Source organism: Canis lupus, unplaced genomic scaffold, assembly GCF_011100685.1.
Source record: "Canis lupus familiaris isolate Mischka breed German Shepherd unplaced genomic scaffold, alternate assembly UU_Cfam_GSD_1.0 chrUn_S1881H2080, whole genome shotgun sequence".
Lineage (NCBI taxonomy): Eukaryota > Metazoa > Chordata > Mammalia > Carnivora > Canidae > Canis > Canis lupus.
In genome coordinates, this window is record NW_023330744.1 from 25,280 (window position 1) to 51,600 (window position 26,321).

The 26,321-nt window shown below is 38.0% G+C and overlaps 1 protein-coding gene and 1 pseudogene across 1 annotated transcript; one reads left to right on the forward strand and one right to left on the reverse strand.

Moving 5' to 3' along the window:
- The first annotated feature begins 604 nt into the window (after positions 1 to 604).
- Positions 605 to 6,348, forward strand: LOC119878747 (MAM and LDL-receptor class A domain-containing protein 1-like). Its single transcript, XM_038589324.1, has 3 exons — positions 605 to 623; positions 1,043 to 1,456; positions 5,308 to 6,348. The coding sequence occupies exons 1-3, from the start codon at positions 605 to 607 to the stop codon at positions 5,679 to 5,681; spliced, it is 807 nt and encodes a 268-aa protein (XP_038445252.1). The 3' UTR covers positions 5,682 to 6,348.
- Positions 6,349 to 24,436: 18,088 nt separating this feature from the next.
- LOC119878749 lies at positions 24,437 to 24,533 on the reverse strand (annotated as a pseudogene).
- Positions 24,534 to 26,321: the final 1,788 nt, after the last annotated feature.

Consider the following 26,321-nt stretch of genomic DNA (forward strand, 5'->3'; position numbering starts at 1 on the left):
TTGAAGCAATTAGTGGTGACCATTTTGATTGGGTATGGAACTCTAGAAGTAACCTTTTGGCTGAATTTGAGCAACAGGCTCCACCTAGGGATCATACTCCCAACACAACTGAAGGTAATAAGCAAGGAGAGGCTTTTGTTCACCCCTGGTCAGGCCTGTTAAGAGAAAGATAAGCATTTAAAGCTCTATGTTACTGCAACAAATAGTGTGACAAATAGCTAAATAGTGTCAATTACGTTTATGTTGTTAGTGTGAAATGACTCCTTTAAGGGTGGTGGGGAGGGAGTATAGATATGCTTTTGGCTGAATTCACTTAAATTATTAACTTTTTGCATGATTTTCAACCTGGAGGTAGATACTAGTTTAGTTTTCATAAGAGCAAATTTGACTCATCATATTTATTGATTTTTGATTGTATAGTCTTAATTTTAGTCAGACACAGAGCTTAGTACAAGGTTAAGAGGCAGGTGCCTCAACTCAGTCGGCTAACTTACAATTTGTATTTCTATCTCAATAGGGCATTTTATGTTCATTCTGAAGAAAGCAGAAGCTTGTCACAAGTTGCCAAACTCCAGAGCCCAACGTTTAGCCAGGCAGGACCTGGATGTATAACTTTCCTTCTGGTAAATACTAAAAACTGTGGTCAGCTACCCCAGCAACCCGGTGGTTGCAGGCGTGCTTCTGCACTTGTTAGACTTTATGATTTGCCCTTGGTTTGCCTTTAAAAATAGGTACTGTTATATTTATACAATTAGCATTTTACTTAGAAGCACATTATCAGTATTTGTTGTGTTCTTTCTTTAGATGAAAGAGACTCTTTCCCTCCAACAGTGGATTATAATTTAATTAACTCTGCCTCCTCTGTTCTAGATGGAACTCCTTGAGAAAGGCTCCCAGGGTCCTGGAGCCAGAGTATGCACCTCAGCAGATAAGCTCTCGCATATGAGCAGCAATGATTACTGCAAGAAATAAAGGCGTCCATTGTAGCTAATTATTAATCAACGGTTGACTGAGTGGAAGAGCCTATAAGTTAAATATTTAGTCTATGCAATAAATCATTTCCATTCCTTGTGTTTGTTCTTTTTCAGGTTTTATGACCATGGTCTGTCAGTGGGAGCAGCTGAGCTACAGCTACATGTGGAAGATTCCAACGACTCTACAGTACTCTGGAGAGTATTGTGTAACCAGGGCAACCAGTGGTCACAGGCCACTATTCAGCTTGGACGCCTTACTCAGCCCTTCCATTTGTCACTAGATAAAGTCAGTCTTGGCATTTATGACGGAGTCTCAGCTATTGATGACATCAGATTTGAAAATTGTACCCTTTCTCTTCCTGCAGAGAGCTGTGAAGAGCCGGACTTTTTCTGCTGTCGACGCAGCAAGGCTTGTATAGAAAAACTTCTGTTATGTGATTTGGTAGATGATTGTGGTGATCATACTGATGAGGTTGACTGTGGTAAGTGCTTTGTTGTTGTTGTTGTTGTTATTATTATTAATTATTATTATTATTTTGGTCCATCGTATTTTTACAGTGGAGATCTTGATTTGTTCACTGTTTTCTAGCCAATCAAGGCAAAGACAGGAAGCATTGTTCCAGAGTTGACGACCGTGATGAGTGGTTGATTAATCAGGTTACCGATATTTGTTATGTGGACTTATTAACTAGATACTATAGATAAAGTGCTAACCACAATGACTGAGTTTCAGATCTCATGGAATTTACAGTCTAATTGAGAAGTAGATATTATTCAAATATTGTTTTAAAAATACAAACTGGGGATCCCTGGGTGGCGCAGCGGTTTGGCGCCTGCCTTTGGCTCAGGGCGTGATCCTGGAGACCCGGGATCGAATCCCACATCGGGCTCCTGGTGCATGGAGCCTGCTTCTCCCTCTGCCTGTGTCTCTGCCTCTCTCTCTCTCTGTGACTATCATAAATAAATAAAAAAAAATTTAAAAAATAAAATAAAATAAAATAAAATAAAAATACAAACTGGAAGCTTTGATGGGAGATACGGAGAGGAGTGCGGTGACTTTATAATAATGGTATTAAACTTTCTAAAGGAGATGACTTAGCTGAGATCTGAAAATAAAAAAGTCAAAGCATATATATGCAAAAGCCCTGATATGTGACCGTGTAGCAGATGGAGGCCAGCCAGTGCGGTAGGAGCGAGGAGGTGAAGGAGAGATAGGGTGCAGTATAAGGACAGAAATGTGAAGGAGGCCAGATTTGCAGATATTTATAGTCTATATTAGGAAAGTTTTTCTTCATTTGAGGGTTTTTAAGAAGGAAAGTGGTATAATAAAATTGGCATATTAAAACATGTCAGTGTAGATACAGAGTGATAAGTGGATTGGAGGAGAGTGGATTTGGGAGACCCATCAGGAGGCCATTGCGATAATCCACTGAGGAGGGGTGGGCAGCCTGTATCACAGCGGCAGTGATGGAGATGGAGGGACTGATGTTTGGGGAAATACTTAGGAGGGACATTTGATGATGTTTTGGCTATAGGGAGCAGGGAGTGCTGTGTCAAAGGTAAGTCTTGAGTTTCTGGTTTAAATTACCAGAAAGTTTATGGTATCTGATGATTGTATACATTTTATAATTTAATAAACCTAGCACCAGGTAGTGCCCATTGCACTTGCTCCTGAAAATGAATCAGAAGCTTATAGCGGTTTTTTACTTCAATTACAAAATCAATCAGAAAAAGAATTTGCATCTTTCTTTGTCCAGAAATAGCAACAATTCTTAAAATTCAACCTATATGCCTATTACATTGAGAGGCTAATTATAAACCAAAGTGAAGCCATAAAATGCTTGGTGCATCATAGGAAACACTGCATTAAGAAACTTCCATATAAATTATTGTACAGCATGCTGCATATATGTGATCTTTGATACAGTCAGGTGGATTGAAGTCAGAATTACCATGCATCTCATTACACAACTAATTCTTTGAGTGGATATAAATAAAGTTGATAATTTAGACAATGGCTAACATAAGAAGTGTAACTTGTCCCCAAGGTAATTTATTTTTGTGGCTTTAGAAAGCTTTTTCATCTTTCTGAAGCTCTCCGAAGCCCACTCCTCAAAAAAAAAAAAAAAAAAAAGCAAATTATCCTTAAAACTACTATTAACTTAGATGGAGTTATGTCAGTACAACTATAATAATCAAAATACTACTTGTGACTAAATATTAGTGAAAGAGAACAGTAGTGGTATCAGAGTGTCAGTTTCTCTCGCAGCTTTCCATATAAATGTGTTCCTGGATTCCATAGAAAGCATTAGGGATCCAGAAATCTATGTTTTATTTCCTAAATCTTCCTACGTTTAGAGATAGGGTTTTTTTATTTGAAGGTGGAGCTACGTGCATTCCCTTTCAAAATAGAGATTGAACATACAGTCAATATGAAGACAGGCAATATCAAAATCTGTTGGCTTTAGTGCCCGTTTTATGTCAAAAAACTTAGCAGCTTGACATTCTCCTTCTGCTCCACAGCCAAAGATTGACACCCGGAGAGTATGCTGTGGGTCCCCAGTTCACGTCACAGCTGGGCTTGATTAGTCACAAGTGAGGAAATATCAAACAAAAGCTCATCTCCCATTTGACATTTACTCACTGGGCTCCCATCATTAGTTCTAAGCTCCTGTTCCGTGGTTTTCAAAGACAGATGATTTGTTCTAGCCCGGCTGCATTTATCCACATTTGCTTATATTTATTGTTTCAGAATATTTATTCCCCTTTGGCACCAAGTGCATTTACTAAGATGAATAGTGAAAGGACAGCTGACATTTATATGTTTAAAAAATATTAACTTTGGTGAATGAAGCTAAAATGTAAAACTATGCATTAATTCTAACTCCTGTTCCTTCTACCCAAATAATGCTAAATGTTTTTATTCTAAAAACAAATCCTTGTTGTCAACAAAATGTTCACATCCTGAAAATGACTACATTACTATATTCTGGAAATTGTGGTAGATAAGCTAGGTGAGGAGGGGCTAGTCAAGCCTTTATAAGTGCTTTGAATTCTTCTAGTGCCTGGAAGGAGTTTTAAGCTTAAAAGCTCCAGCTCAAAGGAGCTGCAATCCAGTGAGAAGAAAAGACTGCCTCTCAGGAGATGCTGCCAAGAGCCCGCAGCACAACAGGAGGCATAAATAGAGAAGGAGAGAGGAGTGAGGTGTTTAAGGCAAGTGGGGAAGGTGGTGTATGCTAAGAAAAGGCTGGCCAGGGACAAACAGGAAGTTAATTTAACTTGGGAAAGGTAAAGCTTGAAAGAAGAGCTTAGATTTCAGTTTGGATTAAATGAGCATGTATGTACAGGAAGAAAATGATAAATTGCCATGGAAGGCAGAAGAATGGTCTTTCTGGCACTGATGGAGGGAAATGTGGAATTGGGGCAAGATGAAACCAAAGGGAGGAGTTTTTCAGCCTGAGGTCTGGAAAATGCTGGCATCAGGATCATGTTGAATACTTGTTAAAAATATGGATTGCTCGGTCCCCCATATCTAACCAGGTAGTGCTGGTATGGAGCTTCGCCATGGAGCAAGCAATTATGCTGTACACATCAGGTGATTCTGAAAGATTGGACTCTATTAAAGTATGACTCTTCAGTTCTGCATGTTAGAATCGCCAAGGGAGATAATGAATTATCTTGATGTTCAACCGCACTATTTGTGGCAGTTCAGTCAACATCTCCGGGGGGGCTAGGGGGGCTCAGTTGGTTCAGCATCCAACTCTTGATTTCGGCTCAGGTCATAATCTCAGGGTTGTGAGACTGAGCCCCTGTAGGGCTCTGTGCTCAGTGGAGAGCCTGCTTGAGATTATCTCTCCCTCTGTCCCCTGACCCCCCTTTTCTCTCTCTAAAATAAATAAATCTTTAAAAAAATAAATCAACATCCCTCAAGATAAGTTCTGGAACTTCATGTTTTTTGTTTTGTTTTGATTTTTAACATTCACTGGTGATTGGGACATTTGGCTAAGGTTGAAATCGACTGAGCCAGAAGTTTATAGTATTGAGTCAGCCATGGTGCCCTCATCATTTGCATAAAGTTATAGTGCTGGAAATGGTGAAGGATGGGTATAAAAGGCATTTGGAAAATAATGGCTGAAGTAATGCCCCCCCCAGTCTATAAAATATTATTACTTGATATAAATCTAGGATTTATTCACTTTTTAAAAACTTTTAGTGTCACATTTAAAAAACATTAAAATCATTAACCTTGGCAGGAGCCAAATATCAACAAGTATTCTTAATCATGTTTTTTGTCCTTGATTATTTTTTTGTTGTTATTTCATGCCAATTTCAGTACCTGAGTTCCAATGTAACTTTGAAAATGGAATCTGTAACTGGGAACAAGATACAGAAGACGACGTTGATTGGACCAGGAAGCACGGTCCAACTTCAACACTTAATACAGGGCCAATGAAGGCTCATACCTTGGGCACAGCTAAAGGACACTATCTCTACATAGAATCTTCGGAGCCACAGGTTTTCCAAAACAGAGCTACTTTCCTCAGCCCTGTCCTCAATGCCACCGATGCAGGGGGCTGCACCTTCCGCTTATATTACCACATGTTTGGAAAGCATATTTATAGGCTGGCCATCTACCAGAGAGTTTGGAGTAACACAAGAGACAGTTGCTGTGGCAGATATTTGGGAATCAAGGCAACAGATGGATGAGGAAACGCCTCAATCTTTCCAGCAGGAAGCCTTTTCAGGTATAGATAATGGCTTTCGTAATGTGTATTTAAGATGCATTCAGAATGTCTAAGGAATATGAAAGATCACTATATCCTTGAATTAAAAGCCAGTGGAATTTGGTCAGAGTTATTTGGAAGTACATTTATCATGCAATTAAGGTTGTGCCAAAGCATGTTAAGTTGCTTTCCTCTTTGACTACCCCCAATAATCTGTGATTAAAATTTCTAAAGGTGGACACATGGCATTGGCAGCAGCTACAGGTCCCTCTGACTTTAAGTCATTTTTCTCTTGAAATAAAAAATCTGGAGGGAAAAAGAGTTTTGCGCAATATATGGTACTCTGCCAAATGTTCAGGTTCTAAAATCTGTGATTTTTAAATATTCCATCAGACTTTTCCACCTTTTATAGGTAAGCAGCAGAAATTCGAGAAGGGTGCATGCTGTGTTGGAGAATCACACAGCTACTCTGGGGCAGAGCCAGAGGTCTAGCTAGATCTCCTGCTGAAATATTCTTTACTGTGATTCTCACCTACCTTCTCCTAAAAGGAAAACTTGGGGGCAGCCCGGATAGCTCAGCGGTTTAGCGCTGCCTTCAGCCCAGGGGCTGATCTGGAGTCCCGAGATCGAGTCCCACCTCAGGCTCCCCGTGAGGAACCTACTTCTCCCTCTGCCTGTGTCTCTGCCTCTCTCTCTCTCTCTCTCTCCTCTCTGTGTTTCTCATGAATAAATGAATAAAATCTTAAAAAAATAAATAAAAGGAAAACTTGGAATGGTGGGTTTAAATGCTTACGTGGCTTTTAAGATTTTATGAAGGCAATTTCTATTATCTCTTGGATTCCCTTAGCAATTCCCCGAAGTGGGTAAGTCAGGATCTTTTTTATCAGTTTTACAAATATGAATAAAACATTTGGAGAGGTTGTTATTTATATCTGGCCAAATAGATGGTGCACAGCAGGATGGGGGCTTGGAATGGAATCTGCAGTTTCCAATTAATTCACATTCATTCCCTTTCTAATATATCATACAGCCTGTCATGTGTAGGAGGGTCGAATATTCTTTTTCTCTTTGCTCCAATAGATCTAGATGTAATATACAGGGAGGAACTCCTTACCACTCCTGGCTAAACTTTTTTTTTTTACATGTACTGAATTTCTCTGTTCCCTTATTTAAAGCGCTGTTTCAACCTAAATATCTTGAGAGCCATGATAGAGGGGCGTCTGGGTGGCTGCATCAGTTAAGCATCTGCCTTGGGCTCGGGCCATGATCTCAGGTCCTGGGATCCAGCCCTGCATTGGGCTCCCGCTCACTAAGAAGCCTGCTTCTGCCTCTGCCTGCCACTCCTCTTGCTTATGCTCTCTTTCTCTGTGTCAGATAAATAAATAAAAGCTTTTTAAAAAGCCATCATAGATATACGTTGTATATGACTCACTAAAGAATACATTGAAATGGGTGATTTGTCCAGATAGACACAGGCGGAAATTATGAGAACTAGTCTGCTATATGTAGAGTGTTATTTTGCTGTTCAGCCATGTGGCAGGTGCATGTAATCACAAGAAATGAAATGGAAGGAAGGTTCTTCGACTTTTATTTAATAATGGATCACCCACTTCAAATTTAATCAGATGAATTGTAAGTTGGGTCAAACTAGTATCCTTCTGATATTTACTCAAGAGTTGGTTGCCAGGAGAAAATCACCTTGGCAAGGGAGCTGTTTCACATTCAGATGAACAGAGAACTAACCAAGGAATCCTTTAGTTATGAATCAAAAATATAGAAATTGGTGTGTGGAACCAATTTTGGGTTATACATGCAGTACTCTGTTTTTATCCAATGGTTCTTCTAGGCTTTATTTTTTTCCAATGACATTCAGGCTTGAGAAGGTAAAATCAGATTGTGCTTGTGGTGTAGTTAAGATAATAAAAATTGGGTCCAATTTCAGCGACCAGAGATATTCCTTCATTGAATAATAAGTATACAGAGTTGTGGTGAGAGCAGAAATAACCAAGATTTTACTTAGCTGTGATATTGTAGGTGAAATTAGCTAGTGTCAGTCCAGCAGGTAATGTGCTCATTAAATGTTTGTTTAAAAGAAAAATCCAAGGATTTTTCAGGAGCTATGTATGTATATATAGTTGACACACAAGGTTACATTAGCTTCAGGTGTACAACATAGTGATTCAACAAGACTATATATATATATGTTTTTTATAAATATAAATATATATATATATATATTTTAAGACCATATATTATACTATGTTCACCACAATTGTAGCTACGGCCTGTCCTGACACACTGCTCTTACACCATCTTTAACTGTATTCTTCATGCTGGGCATTCATTCTTATGGCCTACTCATTCAATAACTAGAAGTCTATATCTCACACTTCCCTTCACCATTTTGCCCAACACCCCACACTCCTCTCCTGTGACAACCACCAGTTAGTGGTCCGGATTTATGCATCTCATTTTGCTTTTTGTTTGTTTACTCATTTTTAAAAACTTCCACTTAAGTATTTGTCTGAGGTATTTCACTTCACACAATACCCTCTAGGTTAATCCATGTTTTCTCAAATGGCACACCTCCTCCTTTTTATGGCTATATGATATTCCGTGTGTGTGTGTATGTATATACATAATACTTTCTAATCCATTTGTCTATTGGTGGGCATTTAGTTTGCTTCCATATCTTGACTATCACAAATAATGCTGTGGTAAACATATGGGTGCATACATCTTTTCAAATTAGTGTTTTTGTGTTTTGGGGGTAAATAATAGTGCATTATTGGATCATAAGATATTTCTACTTTTAAGCTTTTGAGCAACCTCCATACACTTTCCACAGTGGCTGCTCCTCTTGCATTCCCACCAACAGTGCAAGAGGGTTCCTTTTTCTATATGTCCTGCTAAAACTTTTTGTATCTTGTATTTTTGGTTTTAGCCATTCTGACAGGTTTATAGTGATATCTCATTGTGGTTCTAATTTGCGTTTCCCTGATAATTAGTGATGTTGAACATATTTTCATGTGTCTGTTGGCCATCTATATGTATTTGGAGAAATGTATGTATATCATTTGCCCATTTTTTAATTGGATTGTTTGGCTTTTTTGGTATTAAGTTGTATAAATTCCTTATATATTTTGGATATTAATACTTTATTACATATATCATTTGTAAATATCTTCTCCCATTCAGTAGGTTGTCATTTTGTTTTGTTGATAATTATATTTGCTGTGTAAAAGCTTTTTATTTTGACGTAGTCCCAATAGTTTATTTTTGATGTTGTTTCCTTGCCTCAGCAGACATATCTAGAAAAATAGTGCTATGGCTGATGCCAGGGACATTACTGCCTGTGCTCTCTTCTAGGGTTTTTATGGTTTCAGGTCTTATGTTGAGTTCTTTAATCCATTTTGAGTTTGTGTGTGGTGTTAAAAAGTGGTCTAATTTCCTTCTTTTTCATGTAGCTATCCAATTTTCACAGCACCATTTATCGAAGGACTATCTTTTCTCCATTGCATATTCTTGCCTCTTTATTCATAGATTAATTGATCATTTAATCCTATGTTTGTTTCTGAACTCTCTCTTTTGTTCTTTTGATTTATGTGTTGATTTTTTGTACCAGTACCATAGTTTTTTTATTAGTACAGTTTTGCAATATATCTTGAAATCTGGAACCATGACACTTTTAGCTTTTGTTATTCGCTCTCAAGATTGTGTTGGCTATTCAGTCTTTTGTGGTTTCCTACAAATTTCAGTATTATTTGTTGTAGTTCTTTGAAAAATACTTGGGATTTTTCTAGTTCCGTAGACATGTTAAATTGTTTATTGGAGCTTTATTTTGATTCTTGAGGTAGGCTGATATCCCTATATATTTCTCTCTTAGAACTGCTTTTGCTGCCTTCCCAAAATTTTGGACCATTGTGTTGTCATTTATATTTGTGTCTATGCATTTTGTTATTTCTCCTTTAATTACCCTGTTGACTGTTTGGTAGTATGTTGTTGAGTCTCCATATATTTGTGACATTTTCACTTATTTCTTGTGATTTATTTCTAGTTTTATAGCATATGATCAAGATATTTATAATTGCCATATCCTCTTATAGATTAATCCCTTTATTATTTTGTAATGACCATCTTTGTCTCTTGCTACTCTCTTTGTTTTAAAGTCTGTCCTGTCTGATATAAGTATTGCCATCCTGGACTGTTTTGTTGTTGTTTGTTGTTGTTGTTGTTGTTGTTTTGCTTTTCCTTATATGGTGAATTTTTTTTTAATCCTTCATTTCCAATCTTTATGAGTCTTTAGGTCTGAAGTGAGACTCCTGTTGGCATCTTTAGATGGATATTGTTTTTCTTTTCTTTAATATTTTACTTATTCATGAGAGATAAACAGATAGAGGCAGAGACATAGATGGAGAAGCAGGCTTGCTGTGGGGAGCCTGATCCAGGACTCGAACCCAAAACCCAGAGATCATGACCTGAGCCAAAGGCAGATGCTCAGCCACTGAGCCACCAACGTGACCCCAATGGATATTGTTTTTCTTATCCATTCTGCCACCCTTTTATCTTTTGATTAGAGCTGTTAGACCATTTACTTTTTTTTTCATTTTTTTAACCCTTTAGTTTTTATTTTTTAATAATAAATTTATTTTTTATTGGTGTTCAATTTACCAACATACAGAATAACACACAGTGCTCATCCCGTCAAGTACCCCCCTCAGTGCCCATCACCCATTCACCCCCCACCCCCGACCCTCCTCCCCTTCCATCACCCCCAGTTCGTTTCCCAGAGTTAGGAGTCTTTATGTTCTGTCTCCCTTTCTGATATTTCCCACACATTTCTTCTCCCTTCCTTTATATTCCCTTTCACTATTATTTATATTCCCCAAATGAATGAGAACATACAATGTTTGTCCTTCTCCGATTGACTTACTTCACTTAGCATAATACCCTCCAGTTCCATCCACGTTGAAGCAAATGGTGGGTATTTGTCGTTTCTAATGGCTGAGTAATATTCCATTCTATACATAAACCACATCTTCTTTATCCATTCATCTTTCAATGGACACCGAGGCTCCTTCCACAGTTTGGCTATTGTGGCCATTGCTGCTAGAAACATCGGGGTGCAGGTGTCCTGGCCTTTCATTGCATCTGTACCCTTGGGGTAAATCCCCAGCAGTGCAATTGCTGGGTCGTAGGGCAGGTCTATTTTTAACTCTTTGAGGAACCTCCACACAGTTTCCCAGAGTGGCTGCACCAGTTCACATTCCCACCAACAGTATCAGAGGGTTCCCTTTTCTCCACATCCTCTCCAACATTTGTGGTTTCCTGCCTTGTTAATTTTCCTCATCGTCACTGGTGTGAGGTGGTATCTCATTGTGGTTTTGATTTGTATTTCCCTAATGGCAAGTGATGCCAAGCATTCTCTCATGTGCATGTTGGCCATGTCTTTGGTAGCATGGCAGGATACAAAATCAATGCCCAGAAATCAATGGCATTTCTATACACTAACAATGAGACTGAAGAAAGAGAAATTAAGGAGTCAATCCCATTTACAATTGCACCCAAAAGCATAAGATACTTAGGAATAAACCTAACCAAAGAGATAAAGGATCTATACCCTAAAAACTATAGAACACTTCTGAAAGAAATTGAGGAAGACACAAAGAGATGGAACAATATTCCATTCTCATGGATTGGTAGAAATATTATTATGAAAATGTCAATGTTACCGAGGGCAATTTACACATTTAACGCAATCCCTAACAAAATACCATGGACTTTCTTCAGAGAGTTAGAACAAATTATTTTAAGATGTGTGTGGAATCAGAAAAGACCCTGAATAGCCAGGGGAATTTAAAAAAAGAAAACCATAGCTGGGGGCATCACAGTGTCAGATTTCAGGTTGTACTACAAAGCTGTGGTCATCAAGACAGTGTGGTACTGGCACAAAAACAGACACATAGATCAATGGAACAGAATAGGGAACCTAGAAGTGGACCCTGAACTTTATGGTCAACTAATATTCGATAAAGGAGGAAAGACTATCCACTGGAAGGAAGGCAGTCTCTTCAATAAATGGTGCTAGGAAAATTGGACATCCACATGCAGAAGAATGAAACTAGACCACTCTCTTGCACCAGACACAAAGATAAACTCAAAATGGATGAAAGATCTAAATGTGAGACAAGAGTCCATCAAAATCCTAGAGGAGAACACAGGCAACACCCTTTTTGAACTCAGCCACAGTAACTTCTTGCAAGATACATCCACGAAGGCAAAAGAAACGAAAGCAAAAATGAACTATTGGGATTTCATCAAGATAAGAAGCTTTTGCACAGCAAAGGATACAGTCAACAAAACTAAAAGACAACCTACAGAATGGGAGAAGATATTTGCAAATGACATATCAGATAAAGGGCTAGTTTCCAAGATCTATAAAGAACTTATTCAACTCAACAGCAAAGAAACAAACAATCCAATCATGAAATGGGCAAAAGACATGAACAGAAATCTCACAGAGGAAGACACAGACATGGCCAAGATCACTTTTTAATAATAAAATAATTTTATGTCATGGTTATAACTGCATTCAGAAGTTAATTAAAAATTCATTTTCATGGTATAATTTTTATTTTTTTTTTATTTTTTTTTTTTCATGGTATAATTTTTAAATATGCTTTTCCTTTCACTATATTAAAATGAGGGATCCCTGGGTGGCGCAGCGGTTTGGCACCTGCCTTTGGCCCAGGGCGCGATCCTGGAGACCTGGGATCGAATCCCACATCGGGCTCCCGGTGCATGGAGCCTGCTTCTCCCTCTGCCTGTGTCTCTGCCTCTCTCTCTCTCTCTGTGACTATCATAAATAAATAAAAAATAAAAATAAAAAAAATTTATATTAAAATGAAAAAAAAAGTAGTTTTATTCTGTTTCCTGCACAGATGTGTTAGACAAATCTAGAGGAGACATCAAAGAGCTTTCTGGCCTGAAAGATTGCAGAGATGGCCTTGGCTAGGCACATAATTTGTTAGGTTAGGCATGTGTTTTTGGAGCATCTACTCTGTGAGAAGAGAAAACTTAATCACACATGGAACCAGCATACGCAGAATTGATGTGTAATGCCTCGGGGAAAGTGTTATTTGCTGAAAGAGAGGTCCATTGGGAGGCTCAGGTAACTTACCAAGTCTTCAGGTCTATCTTGGGTGTGTATGTCTCTAATAATACTTGAAGGGGGGAACCCTGGGTAGCGCAGCAGTTTGGCACCTGCCTTTGGCCCAGGTCGCGATCCTGGAGACCCGGGATCGAGTCCCATGTCGGGCTCCTGGTGCATGGAGCCTGCTTCTCCCTCTGCCTGTGTCTCTGCCTCTCTCTCTCTCTCTGTGACTATCATAAATAAATTAAAAAAAAAAGAAAAACAGAGGACCTTTCCATTTAAAAAAAAAATAATACTTGAAGGGAGTCTTTACTTTTGGATGTTACTGGATAATACAAATGAACGAAGATAATACTATGGATAAAGACCACATACTGACTCTTTTTAAGAATTTAACTATTTTTATTTCTAAAAAAATCTTTCCTTTTACCACAAAAGACAAAATTCATTTTTATTGTAGGAAAATGTTTAAATATAGGTAGAAAAGGTAAACCACATCAATGCTGCTTACACCCTCATGATAAAAACATTGTGTGTGTCTTTACAATCTACCACGTTGCTTTCAATTAATACAATAAATAAAAGCAACACTGTTTTCAATTAATTTGCTTATTTTTATATATAATTTTTAAACACCTATTCACCAATATTTTGTTTGGGCCAATAGTATTCCATCAAATGGATGTACCACCATTCACTAATTCAGTTCCTCACTATTGATTTAGGAGTTGCTTTCGATTGTACACAAATTTAAAGAGTCTTTACTGAACAGTATAGAGGTTTGCACACATTGCAAATTATATCCTGAGTAAAAGAAAATACAGAGTAGAATTTTTAATTGATATTCATTTTTAAACCATTTGATTTATGATTTTATTGTTTTAAATTTTTATTTATTTATGATAGGCACACAGTGAGAGAGAGAGGCAGAGGCACAGGCAGAGGGAGAAGCAGGCTCCATGCACCGGGAGCCCGACGTGGGACTTGATCCCGGGTCTCCAGGATCGCGCCCTGGACCAAAGGCAGGCGCTAAACCGCTGCGCCACCCAGGGATCCCTGATTTATGATTTTAAATTACTCTTCAATAATGTACCTTTTTTTCACAAGCAATACATGACTGTGTCTGTTTTTCTGTATGCTTCCCAAAAACTGTCTAATTATTTTTTTCATTGTTTCAGTCTGAAAATATGGTTAAAGTAGGAGGTAACTGTATATTTTCTCCAATTCTTTAATGCTAAGCAGGTTGATCAAGTTCGTGTGCATGTGTGCCTTGTGTAGTTATATTTCTGTGTGTATCTATATTTCCTATTTGTGCTTTTTGCTTGGTTTTCAGTGTGTAATGCTTATTATTCTTCTTACTGACTTAATCTTTTAAAGCATCGAGGTATTTTTTTATTTGTTGTGAAAGTTGCAAAGATTTTCCCCAAGTTTTATTGACCTTGTATTAGTTTTTCATGTTTTCACCCTTCCTAGTTTTTAGGTTGTGCATAGTTATGTCTGCCAGGGTGCCCTTTATAGTTTATCTTTTTGTTATTTTTTCCAGAATGATATTTTTCATTAGGTTTATTGACACATGAATGACATATAACATGTAAATTTAAGGTGTACAATGTGATTACATTGTGAAATGATTACTACAGGAAGGTTGATTAACACATTCATCATGTCACAGCTATCTTTTTTTTTAGAGAATGTGGTGAGGACATTTAAGATCTACTCTCTTAGGAGCTTTCATATATACAATACATTACTGTTAACTGTAGTCACCATCCTGTGTATTTTACCCCTAGTAGTTATTTATCTTGTAACCATTTCCTCCATCTCTCCACGCCCTTCTCCCAGGTGACACCTTTTTATTGTCTATTTTTATGAGTTTGATTTTATAAATTCCACATGTAAGTGAGATCATACAGCATTTATCTTTCTCTGTCTGACTTATTTCTCTTAGCATAATGACTTCAAGATACATCCATGTGGTTCCAAATGGCAGGATTTCTTTTTTTTTTTTTAAGATTTTATTTATTTATTTGATAGACCACAAATGGGGGCGGGGAGGGCAGAGAGAAAGGGAGAAGAAAGCTTCCCGCTGAGCAAGGAGCCTGATGTGGGGCTTGATCCCAGTACCCTGGGATTGTGACCTGAGCCAAAAGCAGATAGATGCTTAACCAAATGAGCCACCCAGGTGCCCCAAGATTTTTTCTTTTTTTAGTATTCCTGTGTGCCCACACCTGTATTTGTATATATGTCGGTATTATGCACCATACTTTCTTAGTCCATTCATCTGTCAGTGGAGACTTAGGGTTCTTTATATGTCTTGGCTATTGTGAACCATGCTGCAGTGAACATAGGGATGCAGGCATCTCTTAAAGATACTAATTTCATTTCCTTTAGGTATATATACCCAGAAGTGGGATTGGTAGATCATATAGAGTATTTAATTTTTTGAGAATCTGTATTAAATTTTTTGAGAATCCTTCATACTGTTTTCATACCTACTGCACCAATTTGCATTCCCACTGACAGCGCAGAAGTATTTCCTTTTCTCCATTTCCTTTCCAACATATGTTGTCTTCTTGATGATAGTCATTCTCACAAGTGTGAGGTGATATCTTTTTGTGTTTTTGATTGTATTTCTTGGTAATTACTGATGTTAAGCACAACTTCATGTACCTCTTGGACATGTGGATATCTTCTTTGGAAAAATATCAGCTCAGGTCCTTCGCCCCTTTTTTAATTGAATTATTTGGGGTTTTCTTTGTTTTTTTAAGTATCGAGTTGTAGAAGTTCCTTAAATATTTTGGAAATTAATGCCTTCTCAGACATATGGTCTACACGTATTTTCTCCTATTCTTTGTGTCACCATTATTATTCTGTTATTAAGTATTTTGTTAATAATTTCTTTTGCTGTAAAGATAACTTTTTTAGTTTGATGTAGAGCCACTTGTTTATTTTTGCTTTGTTGCTTGTGCTTTTGGTGTTCTATGCAAAAACTCATTACCAAGACCAACATCAAGGAGTTTTTAACCCTATATTTTCTTCCAGAAGTTTTAATTATATTACATATGGGCTTTATTTTTGTCATGTTGCATTTTATGAAATGCTTTTATTATGCTTTTGCTATGAGGATTCTGTGATTTTTATCCAACGATATATTAATGTATCATGTTTATTGACTTGTGTTTGTTGAGCCTTCTTTGCATCCTAGGGATAAATCCCATCTTTGTGGCATACCATCCTTTTAATGTGCTAACTTTATTAACTAGTATTTTGTTGTGAATTTTTGCATTTATGTTCATCGGGCTATTGGGCCTTTAGTATCTATATGCCTTTTGTATCTGGATAGTGGAGGTCTTATAAAGTGAATTTGGGAGTATTCCCTCTTCTTCAATTTTTTGGAAGGATTTCAGAAGGATTGGCTTTGATTCTTTAAATTCACCAGTGTTTGGTAGAATCCATGAGTAAAACTATCTTGTCCTGGACTTTTCTGTGTTGGGAGGATTTTATTTATTCATTCATGAGAGCCAGAGAGAGAGGGAGAGGCAGAGACACAGGCAGAGGGAGAAGCAGGCTCCATGCAGGGAACCTGATGTGGGACTCGATCCCTGGTCTCCAGGATCAGGCCCTGGGCCAAAGGCAGGTGCTAAACTGCTAAGCCACCCAGGCTGCCCTCTTCTGATATTTTGGAATGATGTTTCAATTGTAATATCCCTCTTTTATTGATAATTTTATTCATTTGAGTCTTTTCTCTTTTTCTTGGTTAGCCTAGTGAAAGGCTTGTCAATTTTGTGTAGTTTTTAAAAAAAACTAATTCTTTAAAAAATTTTTTTTATTTTTGTTAGTCTTTTGTTTTATTCTTCTGTGTTTCATTTTTTCTATTCTAATCCTAATTATTTTTTCTTCTGTTACCATTGACCTTAGTTCAAGCTCCTTGAGTTGTAAAGTTTGATTGTTTATGTGAGATATTTCTTTGTTTAATGTAGGTGTTTATGATTGTAAACTTTCCTCTTAAAACAGCTTTTAATGCATTCCATAAATTTTGGCATGTTATATTTCCATTTTCATTTATATCAAGATTTTTTAATTTCTCCTTTGATCCATAGTTTGTTCAGTAGTGTGTTTTGATTTCTATGTTTGTGAATTTCCCAACTTTCCTCTTCTTATTGGTATCTATATAGTGGTCAGAAAAGACATGTGATATAATTTTAATTTTCTTGAATTTGTTAAGACTTTTTTGTGTCTAAACATATGATCTGTCCTGGAACATGTTCTGTCTGCACTTGAGAAGGATGTGTATTCTGCTGCTGTTGGGTGGAATGTTCTATATATGTCTGCTACGTCTATTTGATCTATAGTGTTTTTCACATATCACTATCTAGTGTTGAATAACAATATATGATCATATAGTCATATGTTATATGCAATCATGTGTATATACAGTCAGATAACACTGTAGTGCTCTTTCCTTATTGATTTTCTGTCTGAGTAATCCATCAATTATTGGGTATGGAATATTAAAACCCTTCTTATTGTATTGTTGTTTATTTCTCCATGCAGCTCTGTTATTATTTGCTTTATATATTTGGATGTTCTGATGTTGGATGCATACATATTTGCAATTATTATGGCTTGTTTGTGAACTAATCCTTTTATCATTATACAGTGACATTCCTTGTCTCTTGTGACTATTTGAAACTTACTCTATTTCTGATAGAAGTATAGCCATTCCTCCTCTCTTTTGGTTACCATTTGTATGGAATGTTTTCTATCCCTTCACTTTCAATCTATGTGTGTCTTTAAAACTATAGTGAATCTCTTGTAGACAGCATATTGTTGGATCTAGTTTCCTGTTTTGTTTTTTTTTTAACCATCCCAGCCTCTCTAGGTTTTTGGATTGGAGAATTTCATCCACCAATGTTAAAGTAATTATTGATAGGTAGGGCCTTACTATGGCCATTTTGTTAATTGTATTCTTTTCTTTTTTAACTTTTGTTAATTGTTTTTTTCTGACTGTTTTGTAATTCCTATATTCTCTTCTTTGTCCCTTGCTGTCTTATTTTTCTGATTTGATGACCCTTTGTGGTGGTGTGCTTTGATTCTTCTATCTCAATACTTTGCTCATCTACTACAGGGTTTTTCTTTGTTAGTGCCATGAGGCTTATGTACCCTATCTTATAGTTTCAGCATTCTCTTTTAAACCAATAATAGTTCACTGTGGGGCTTGGATGGGTCAGATGGAAGTAACTGAGGGCAGGAGGGGCTTACTGTTAGGGTCTCTAATTTGGTGAGGCTTCTGTCTCTTCTCTGAGATAGGAGTACTCCTGGTTGAGCTCTTTGGTTAGGTGAGCCTGCTGACTCAGCTTGGCATTCAGATTGGGCTGCTTGCTGGCTGGCTCCCTGGTTGAGTGGCTATGTATTGGCTTCATGGTCAGGTGGAGCCATTAGCTGGATCAGCATTCACCTCTGGTGGGCTGGAGTCACAGGCAGAGTGGTGCTACTAGTTTTTACTTTGCTTATGAGTGGGGCTGCAGGCTGGGTCTGCAATTGGCCCTGGTAGGGTGAGAGTACAGGCTGTGCCCCCAATCCAGATGTGCCTCTGGCATGACTCGGCATTCAGGTAAAGTCTCTTTGGGATTAGGGGGGACCTCAGGCTGTGCTCAGCAATCAGGCAAGGCTGTGGGCTGGGTTCTAGTGCTGGACAGGGCCATTGGCTATGCTCTGTGTCCTGTATGTTGAGCTCCAAGGATGTCCATGGTCACTATTGAGGTGTCCTGAATAAGAAGGGCTGTAGTCTCTGCTCAACAATTGAACAGAGCTACTGGGTTGGCTCTTTGTCTAGGTGAGGTCATAGCCTGGGCTGTGTGACATCTCATAGATCATTGATTAGGCTCCTAGGTGAGGCAGTGTACCACACTGGGTGGGTTTGCTGACTTCCTTCCCTGTGTGAGCAGGCTGTAAGATGGCTCTGTCTATAGAGACCTTTGTTTTTTTGTTTGTTTTTGTTTTTTAAAGATTTTATTTATTTATTCATTAAAGACACACGGAGAGAGGCAGAGACACAGGCAGAGGGAGAAGCAGGCTCCATGCAGGGAGCCTGATGCGGAACTTGATCCCAGGACTCCAGGATCATGCCCTGGGCCGAAGGCAGGCGCTAAACCACTGAGCCACCCAGGCATTCCTTATAGAGACCTTTAGGTGGACACACAGAACCAAACCCAGCCAGTTGGGTTGGGGCGTCATCACTTTTTTTTTCTTCGCTTCTCATTTTTTTGTATATTTTTTATTTATTAGAGTTTGATTTGCCAACATATAGTATAACACCAAGTGCTCTTCCCATCAAATGCCATCCTCAGTGCCCATCACCTAGTCACCGCATTTCCTCACCCACCTCCCCTTCCACTACCCCTTGTTTCCCAGAATTAGGAGTCTCTCATGTTATGTCTCCCTCTCTGATATTTCCAACGTATTTTCTCTCCTTTCTGCTTTAATCCTTTTCACTATTTTTTATATTCCCCATATGAATGAAACCATATAATGTTTGTCCTTCTCCGATTGACTTACATCACTCAGCATAATACCCTCCAGTTCCATCCACATTGAAACAAATGGAGGGTATTTGTCATTTAAATGGCTGAGTAATATTCCATTGTGTATATAGATCACATCTTCTTTATCCATTAATCTTTTAATGGGCACTGAAGCTCTTTCTACAGTTTGGCTACTGTGGACATTGCTGCTATAAACATTGGGGTGCAGGTGTCTCGGTCTTTCACTGCATCTGTATCTTTGGGGTAAAACCCCAAGCAGTGCAATTGCTGAGTCATAAGGCAGCTCTATTTTGAACTGTTTGAGGAACCTCCACACAGTTTTCCCGGGTGGTTGCACCAGTTCACATTCCCACCAACAGTGCAAGAGGGTTCCCTTTTCTCCGCATCCTCTCCAACATTTGTTGTTTCCTGCCTTGTTAATTTGCCCCATTCTCACTGGTGGGAGGTGGTATCTCATTGTGGTTTTGATTTGTACTTCCCTGATGGCAAGTGATGCAGAGCATTTTCTCATGTGCTTGTCTATGTCTTCCTCTGTGAGATTTCTGTTCATGTCTTTTGCCCATTTCATGATTGGATTGTTTGTTTCTTTGCTGTTGAGTTTACTAAGTTCTTTTTAGATCTTGGATACTAGCTCTTTATCTGATATGTCATTTGCAAATATCTTCTCCCATTCTGTAGGTTGTCTTTTAGTTTTGTTGACTGTTTCTTTTGCTGCGCAGAAGCTTTTTATCTTGATGAAGGCCCAAGAATTCATTTTTGCTTTTGTTTCCCTTGCTTTCACAGATGTATCTTGCAAGAAGTTTCTGTGGCCAAGTTCAAAAAGGGTGTTGCCTGTGTTCTCCTCTAGGATTTGGATGGATTCTTGTCTCATATTTAGATCTTTCATCCATTTTGAGTTTATCTTTGTGTATGGTGTAAGAGAATGGTCTAGTTTCATTCCTCTGCACATGGCTGTCCAATTTTCCCAGCACCATTTATTGAAGAGACTGTCCTTTTTCCAGGAGATAGTCTTTTCTGCTTTGTTGAATATTAGTTGACCATAGAGTTGAGGGCCCGTTTCTGGGTTCTGTATTCTGTTCCACTGATCTACGTGTCTGTTTTTGTGCCAGTACCACACTGTCTTGATCATCACAGCTTTGTAGTACAACTTGAAATCCAACATTGTGATGCCCCCTGCTCTGGTTTTCTTTTTCAAAATTCCCCTGGCTATTCAGGGTCTTTTTTTGATTCCACACAAATCTGAAGATGATTTGTTCCAACTCTCTGAAGAAAGTCTATGGTATTTTGATAGGGATTGCATTAAATGTGTAAATAGCCCTGGGTAGCAGAGAAATTTTCACAGTATTAATTCTTCCAATCCATGAGCATGGAATATTTTCCATCTCTTTGTGTCTTCCTCAATTTCTTTCAGAAGCATTCTGTAGTTTTTAGGGTATACATCCTTTATCACTTTGGTTAAGTTTATTCCTAGGTATCTTATGCTTGGGTGCAATAAACCTGAATGGGATTTTGGTATTGATTAATTTCTCTTTCTTCAGTCTCATTATTACTGTATAGAAATGCCACTGACTTCTGAGCATTGATTTTGTATCCTGCCACATTGCCGAAATGCTGTATGAGTTCTAGCAATCTTGGGGTAGAGTCTTTGGGTTTTATAGGTACCTTACCATGTCATCTGTGAAGAGGGAGAGTTTGACTACTTCTTTGCAATTTCAATGCCTTTTATTTCTTTTTGTTGTCTGATTGCTGAGGCTAGGACTTCCAGTACTATGTTGAATAGCAGTGGTGAGAGTGGACATCCTTGTCGTGTTCCTGATCTTAGGGGAAAGGCTCTCAGTATTTCCAACCATTGAGAATGATATTTGCTGTGTGCTTTTCATAGATGACTTTTAAGGTGGTGAGGAATACTCCCTCCTTCCCTACACTCTGAAGAGTTTTGATCAGGAATGGATGCTGTATTTTGTCAAATGCTTTCTCTGGGGCCCCCCGGGTGGCTCAGTGGTTTAGCGCCGCCTACAGCCCAGGGCCTGATCCTGGAGTCCCAGGATCGAATCCACCTTGGGCTCCCTACGTGGAGCCTGCTTCTCCCTCTGCCTGTGTCTCTGCCTCTCTCTCTCTCTCTCTGTGTGTGTATGTGTGTGTGTCTCATGAAGAAATAAAATCTTTTAAAAAATGTTTTCTCTGCATCTATTGAGAGTATCATATGGTTCTTGTTTTTTCTCTTGTTGATATGATCTATCACGTTGATTGTTTTAAGAGTGTTGAACCAGCCTTGCATTCCAGGGATAAATCCTGCTTAGTCACGGTGAATAATCTTCTTAATGTACTGTTGGATCCTATTGGCTAGTATATTTTTGAGAATTTTTGCAACTGTGTTAATCAGGGATATTGGTCTATATTCTCCTTTTTGGTGGGGTCTTTGGTTTTGGAATTAAGGTGATGCTGCCTTCATAAAATGAGTCCGGAAGTATTCCGTCCCTTTCTATCTTTCAGAACAGCTTTAGTAAAATAGGTTTTGTTTCTTCTTTAAATATTTAATAGAATTCCCCTGGGAAGCCATCTGGTTCTGGACTTTTGTGTCTTGGGAGGTTTTTGATGACTGCTTCAATTTCCTCCCTGGTTATTGGCCTGTTCAGGTTTTCTGTTTCTTCCTGTTCCAGTTTTGGTCGTTTGTGGTTTTCCAGAAATGTGTCTGTTTCTTCTAGATTGACTAATTTATTGATGTATAAATAAATTGCTTTATTAAAATATTATAATAATATTTTTATTATTATATATATATAATTACATGGTTTTTTTTATTTTAAATTTTGTATTTCATTGGTATTGGTTGTGATTTCTCACCTTTCATTCATAATATTATAATTTGAGTCCTTTCTCCTTTCTTTTCAATAGACTGGATAATGGTTTATCTCTCTTACAAATTCTTTCAAAGAACCAACTCCTGGTTTTGTTGATCTGTTCTACAGTTCTTCTGGTCTCTACTTCATTGAGTTCTGCTCGAATCTTTATTAACTCTCTTCTTCTACTTGGTATAGGTTTATTTGCTGTCCTTTCTGCAGTTCCTTTAGGTGCAAGGTTATCTTGTGTATTTGTTTTTTCCAATTTTTTGAGGGATGCTTATATTGTGATGTATTTCCCTCTCAGGACTGCTTTTGCTGTATCCCAAAGATTTTGAATCTTCATTCTCATTAGTTTCCATGAATCTTTTTTAATTCTTCTCTAATTTCCTGGTTGACTCTTTCATCTTTTAGCAGGCTGCACTTTAACCTCCATGTGTTTGAGTTTCTTCCAGATTCCTTCTTGTGATTGAGTTTAAGTTTCAAAGCATGGTGGTCTGAAAATATGCAGGGAACAATCCCAATCTTTTGGTATTGCCTGAGACCTGGTTTGTAAGCCAATATGGTCTATTCCAGAGAAAGTCCCATGTGCACTTGAGAAGAATGTGTGTTCAGTTGTGTTTGGACCTAAAGTTCTGTAGATATCTGTGAAATCCATATGATCCAGTGTATCATTTAAAGCTCTTGTTTCTTTGGTGATGTTGTGCTTAGAAGATCTGTCATTTGCCACAAGTGCTAGGTTGAAGTTTCCTACTATTAGTGTATTATAATTTAATATGTCTTTACTTTGGTTATTAATTGTTTGATATACTTGGCAGCTCCCACATTAGGGGCATAAATATTCATGATTGTTAAGTCTTCTTGTTGGATAGACCCTTTGAGTATGACATAGTGTCCCTCTTCATCTCTTACTACAGTCTTTGGGATAACCTTTATCTGATAGGAGGATTGCCACCCCCAGCTTTCTTTTGAGGACCATTTGAATGTTAATGGTTCTCCACCCTTTCATTTTCAGGTTGGAGGTGTCCTTAGGTCTCAAATGAGTCTCTTGTAGACAGCAAATGGATGGGTCTTGCTTTTTTATCCAGCCTGAAACCCTGTGTCTTTTGGTGGGATCATTTAGCCCATTCATGTTCAGAGTAACTATTGATAGATATGAACTTAGTGTCACCATAATACCTATTCAGTCCTTGTTTTTGTGGGTAGGTTCTTTGGGCTTCCTATTTATTTTACAGGGTCCCCCTTAATATTTCTTGCAGAGCTAGTTTAGTGGTCACATATTCTTCCAGTTTCTGCATCTCTTGGAAGCTCTTTATCTCTCCTTCTATTATGAATGAGAGCCTTGCTGGATAGAGTATTCTCGGCTGTATGTTCTTCTCATTTAAGACCTGACTATATCCTGCCAGCCCTTTCTGGTCTGCCAGGTCTTTGTGGAGAGGTCTGCTGTTAATCTGATATTTTTCCCCATATAAGTTAGGGATCTCTTGTCTCTTACCACTTTAAGGATTTTCTCTTTATCTTTGAAATTTGCAAGTTTCACTATTAAATGTTGAGGTGTTGAACGGTTTTTATTGATTTTATTTTATTTTATTTTATTTTATTGATAGAGGATATCTCTATCTCCTGGATCTGAATGCCTGTTTCCCTCTCCAAATTAGGGAAGTTCTCAGCTATGATTTGTTCAATATGTAGATTTTTCCTTCTCAGGCTATCATTTATTTCCCTTAACCTTTCCTCATGGTCTTTTAATTGTTTTTCTCTTTTTTCCTCAGCTTCCTCCTTGCCATAAACTTGTGTTGTGTATCTCTCACTCTTTCTTCTACCTCATTAACCCTCATCATTAGGACCTCCAGTTTGGATTGCATCTCATTTAATTGATTTTTAATATCATCCTGATTAGATCTAATTTCTGCAGTTATGAAGTCTCTTGAATCCTTTATGCTTTTTTTCCAGAGCTACTAGTAGCTTTATAATTGTGCTTCTGAATTGACTTTCTGATACTGAATTGTAATCTAAATTCTGTAACTCTGTGGCAGAGAGTACTGTTTCTGATTCTTTCTTTTGTGTTGAACTCTTCCTTCTAGTCATTTTGCTAAGTGCAGAGTGGCTGTATGTGAGCGGGCTGAGTCAAGAATATCAACCATGACCTAAGTAAATTTCACCCTGGATGATTCTGACAAGGCCAAAGACCAGAAGTTGAAAAAATATGGAATGCTGCATGTTATCCTTGTGCAAGGGCCATGCTAATCTTCTCTGTATCATTCCGATTTTAGTATATGTGCTGCTGAAGTGAGCACCATCACTTTGGTTCTCCAAATGGCTCTCACTCTGGCTCTTAGCTAAGAGCTCTGTTCAGGTACTTACACTCCCCAAACCACAGCTTACCATGATCCCTGCCTTAATTGCTATGAGCCCCTTTCTCCCTCTCCATCTCTGATGCTTGAAAGTCTTATGCTATTTATTTCTCCAGTGGTCCCTGTGAGATGAGACTGAAGTGTAGGCATCCTTAGAAGCACTCATAACAGTGGAGAAGCTGGATACCCTCCTTTGGGCTTTTTCACACTGGAGAAATCAGAGGTTTCTGGGAGTATATCTTTGTGCTGTACTGCACTGGTTTTGGGAAAGGGTGATTAGGTCAAAGTAAAACTGCTCCCTTTACCCTTCAAATACATTATTTTATTTTATATTTTTCTGAGCCAAGTAGATACTCCAGCCTCATCCTTGGTTCTAGGACTTTCACAAAGATGCCTTGACTATAGATACTCCTAGTTGGTTTTTCTCTGAGGGAACTGGAGAAGATCATTTTTCTTGCCATCTTGGTGATATCATTATGACTTTTATGCTTAAAAAGGCTTTCTCTATCCATGTTCATATAAAATTCACCTATATTATCAATTATATGTCAGTAGTTTCATTGTTTCACAATTATGCCTTTAATTCATCTGAGAATTTATTTTGATAAATGTTATGAGGAAAAAAAACCCTTTTTTCTTTAATAACTAATCACTTTAACACTTTTTTATATAGACATACCTTATTTTATCGTGCTTCACACAAATCTTTTTTTTTTTTTTTTTTTTTTTTACAAATTGAAGTTTGTGGCAAACGTGCATTGAGCAAGTCTTTTGGTGTTATTTTTATTTCAACAGCATTTCTCACTTCATGTCTCTGTGTCCTTCTTGCAGTTCAAACTTACTCATTATTACTTAATTTGTTACGTGGATCTATGATCAGTGATTGCAACCAACTGAAAGTTCACATGATGGTTAGCATTTGTTAGTAATAAAAGTATTTTTATTTTTTAAAGATTTTAATTATTTATTCATGAGAGATGCAGAAAGAGAACGAGGCATAGACCTAGGCATAGGGAGAAGCAGATTCCCTGTGGGGAACCCCATGTGGGACTCCATCCTGGGACTCCAAGATCATGCCCTGAGCTGAAGGCAGATGCTCAACCACTGGACCACCCGTGCATCTCAGTAATAAAGTATTTTTAAATTTAAGGTATATACATTGTGTTTTTTGGACATAATGCTATTGCACACTTTTAATAGACTTCAATATTGTATACACATAACCTTTATATGCAGTGCAAAACCAAAAAAAATTCAGTTGATTCACTTTCATGAGATACTTGCTTCATTTTGGTGGTCTGGAATTGAAGACACAATATCTCCAAGCTGTGCCTATAAATTCAATCTGGTTTAATTTATTATAATTTGTCACTGAATGATGTGTAGCCCTAGGTGACGAAATCTGCATCTTGATCCTGGTGTCTTTCTGTTGCTAGCACTTAATGATGTACATGTTGAGTAGAATCAGTCAAAGCCCAAAGCTTTACATATACCCAGAGATCTGTTTTTATGTTGCCACGTCATTAAACCATACACCTACTTGCAGCTGTTCACCCAACAATGAGTACATGTGACTACATTCATTAAACCTACCTTACTAGTTTGTTCTTACATGGGAATCTCTCCCTTTAGAAACAAGTAGCTCGGGATCCCTGGGTGGCGCAGCAGGTTTGGCGCCTGCCTTTGGCCCAGGGCGCGATCCTGGAGACCCGGGATCGAATCCCACGTCGG

Coding starts and splice junctions, on each gene's coding strand:
- LOC119878747 (XM_038589324.1), top strand. Junction 1,457..5,307: donor TACTGATGAGGTTGACTGTG/GTAAGTGCTTTG, acceptor TGCCAATTTCAG/TACCTGAGTTCCAATGTAAC.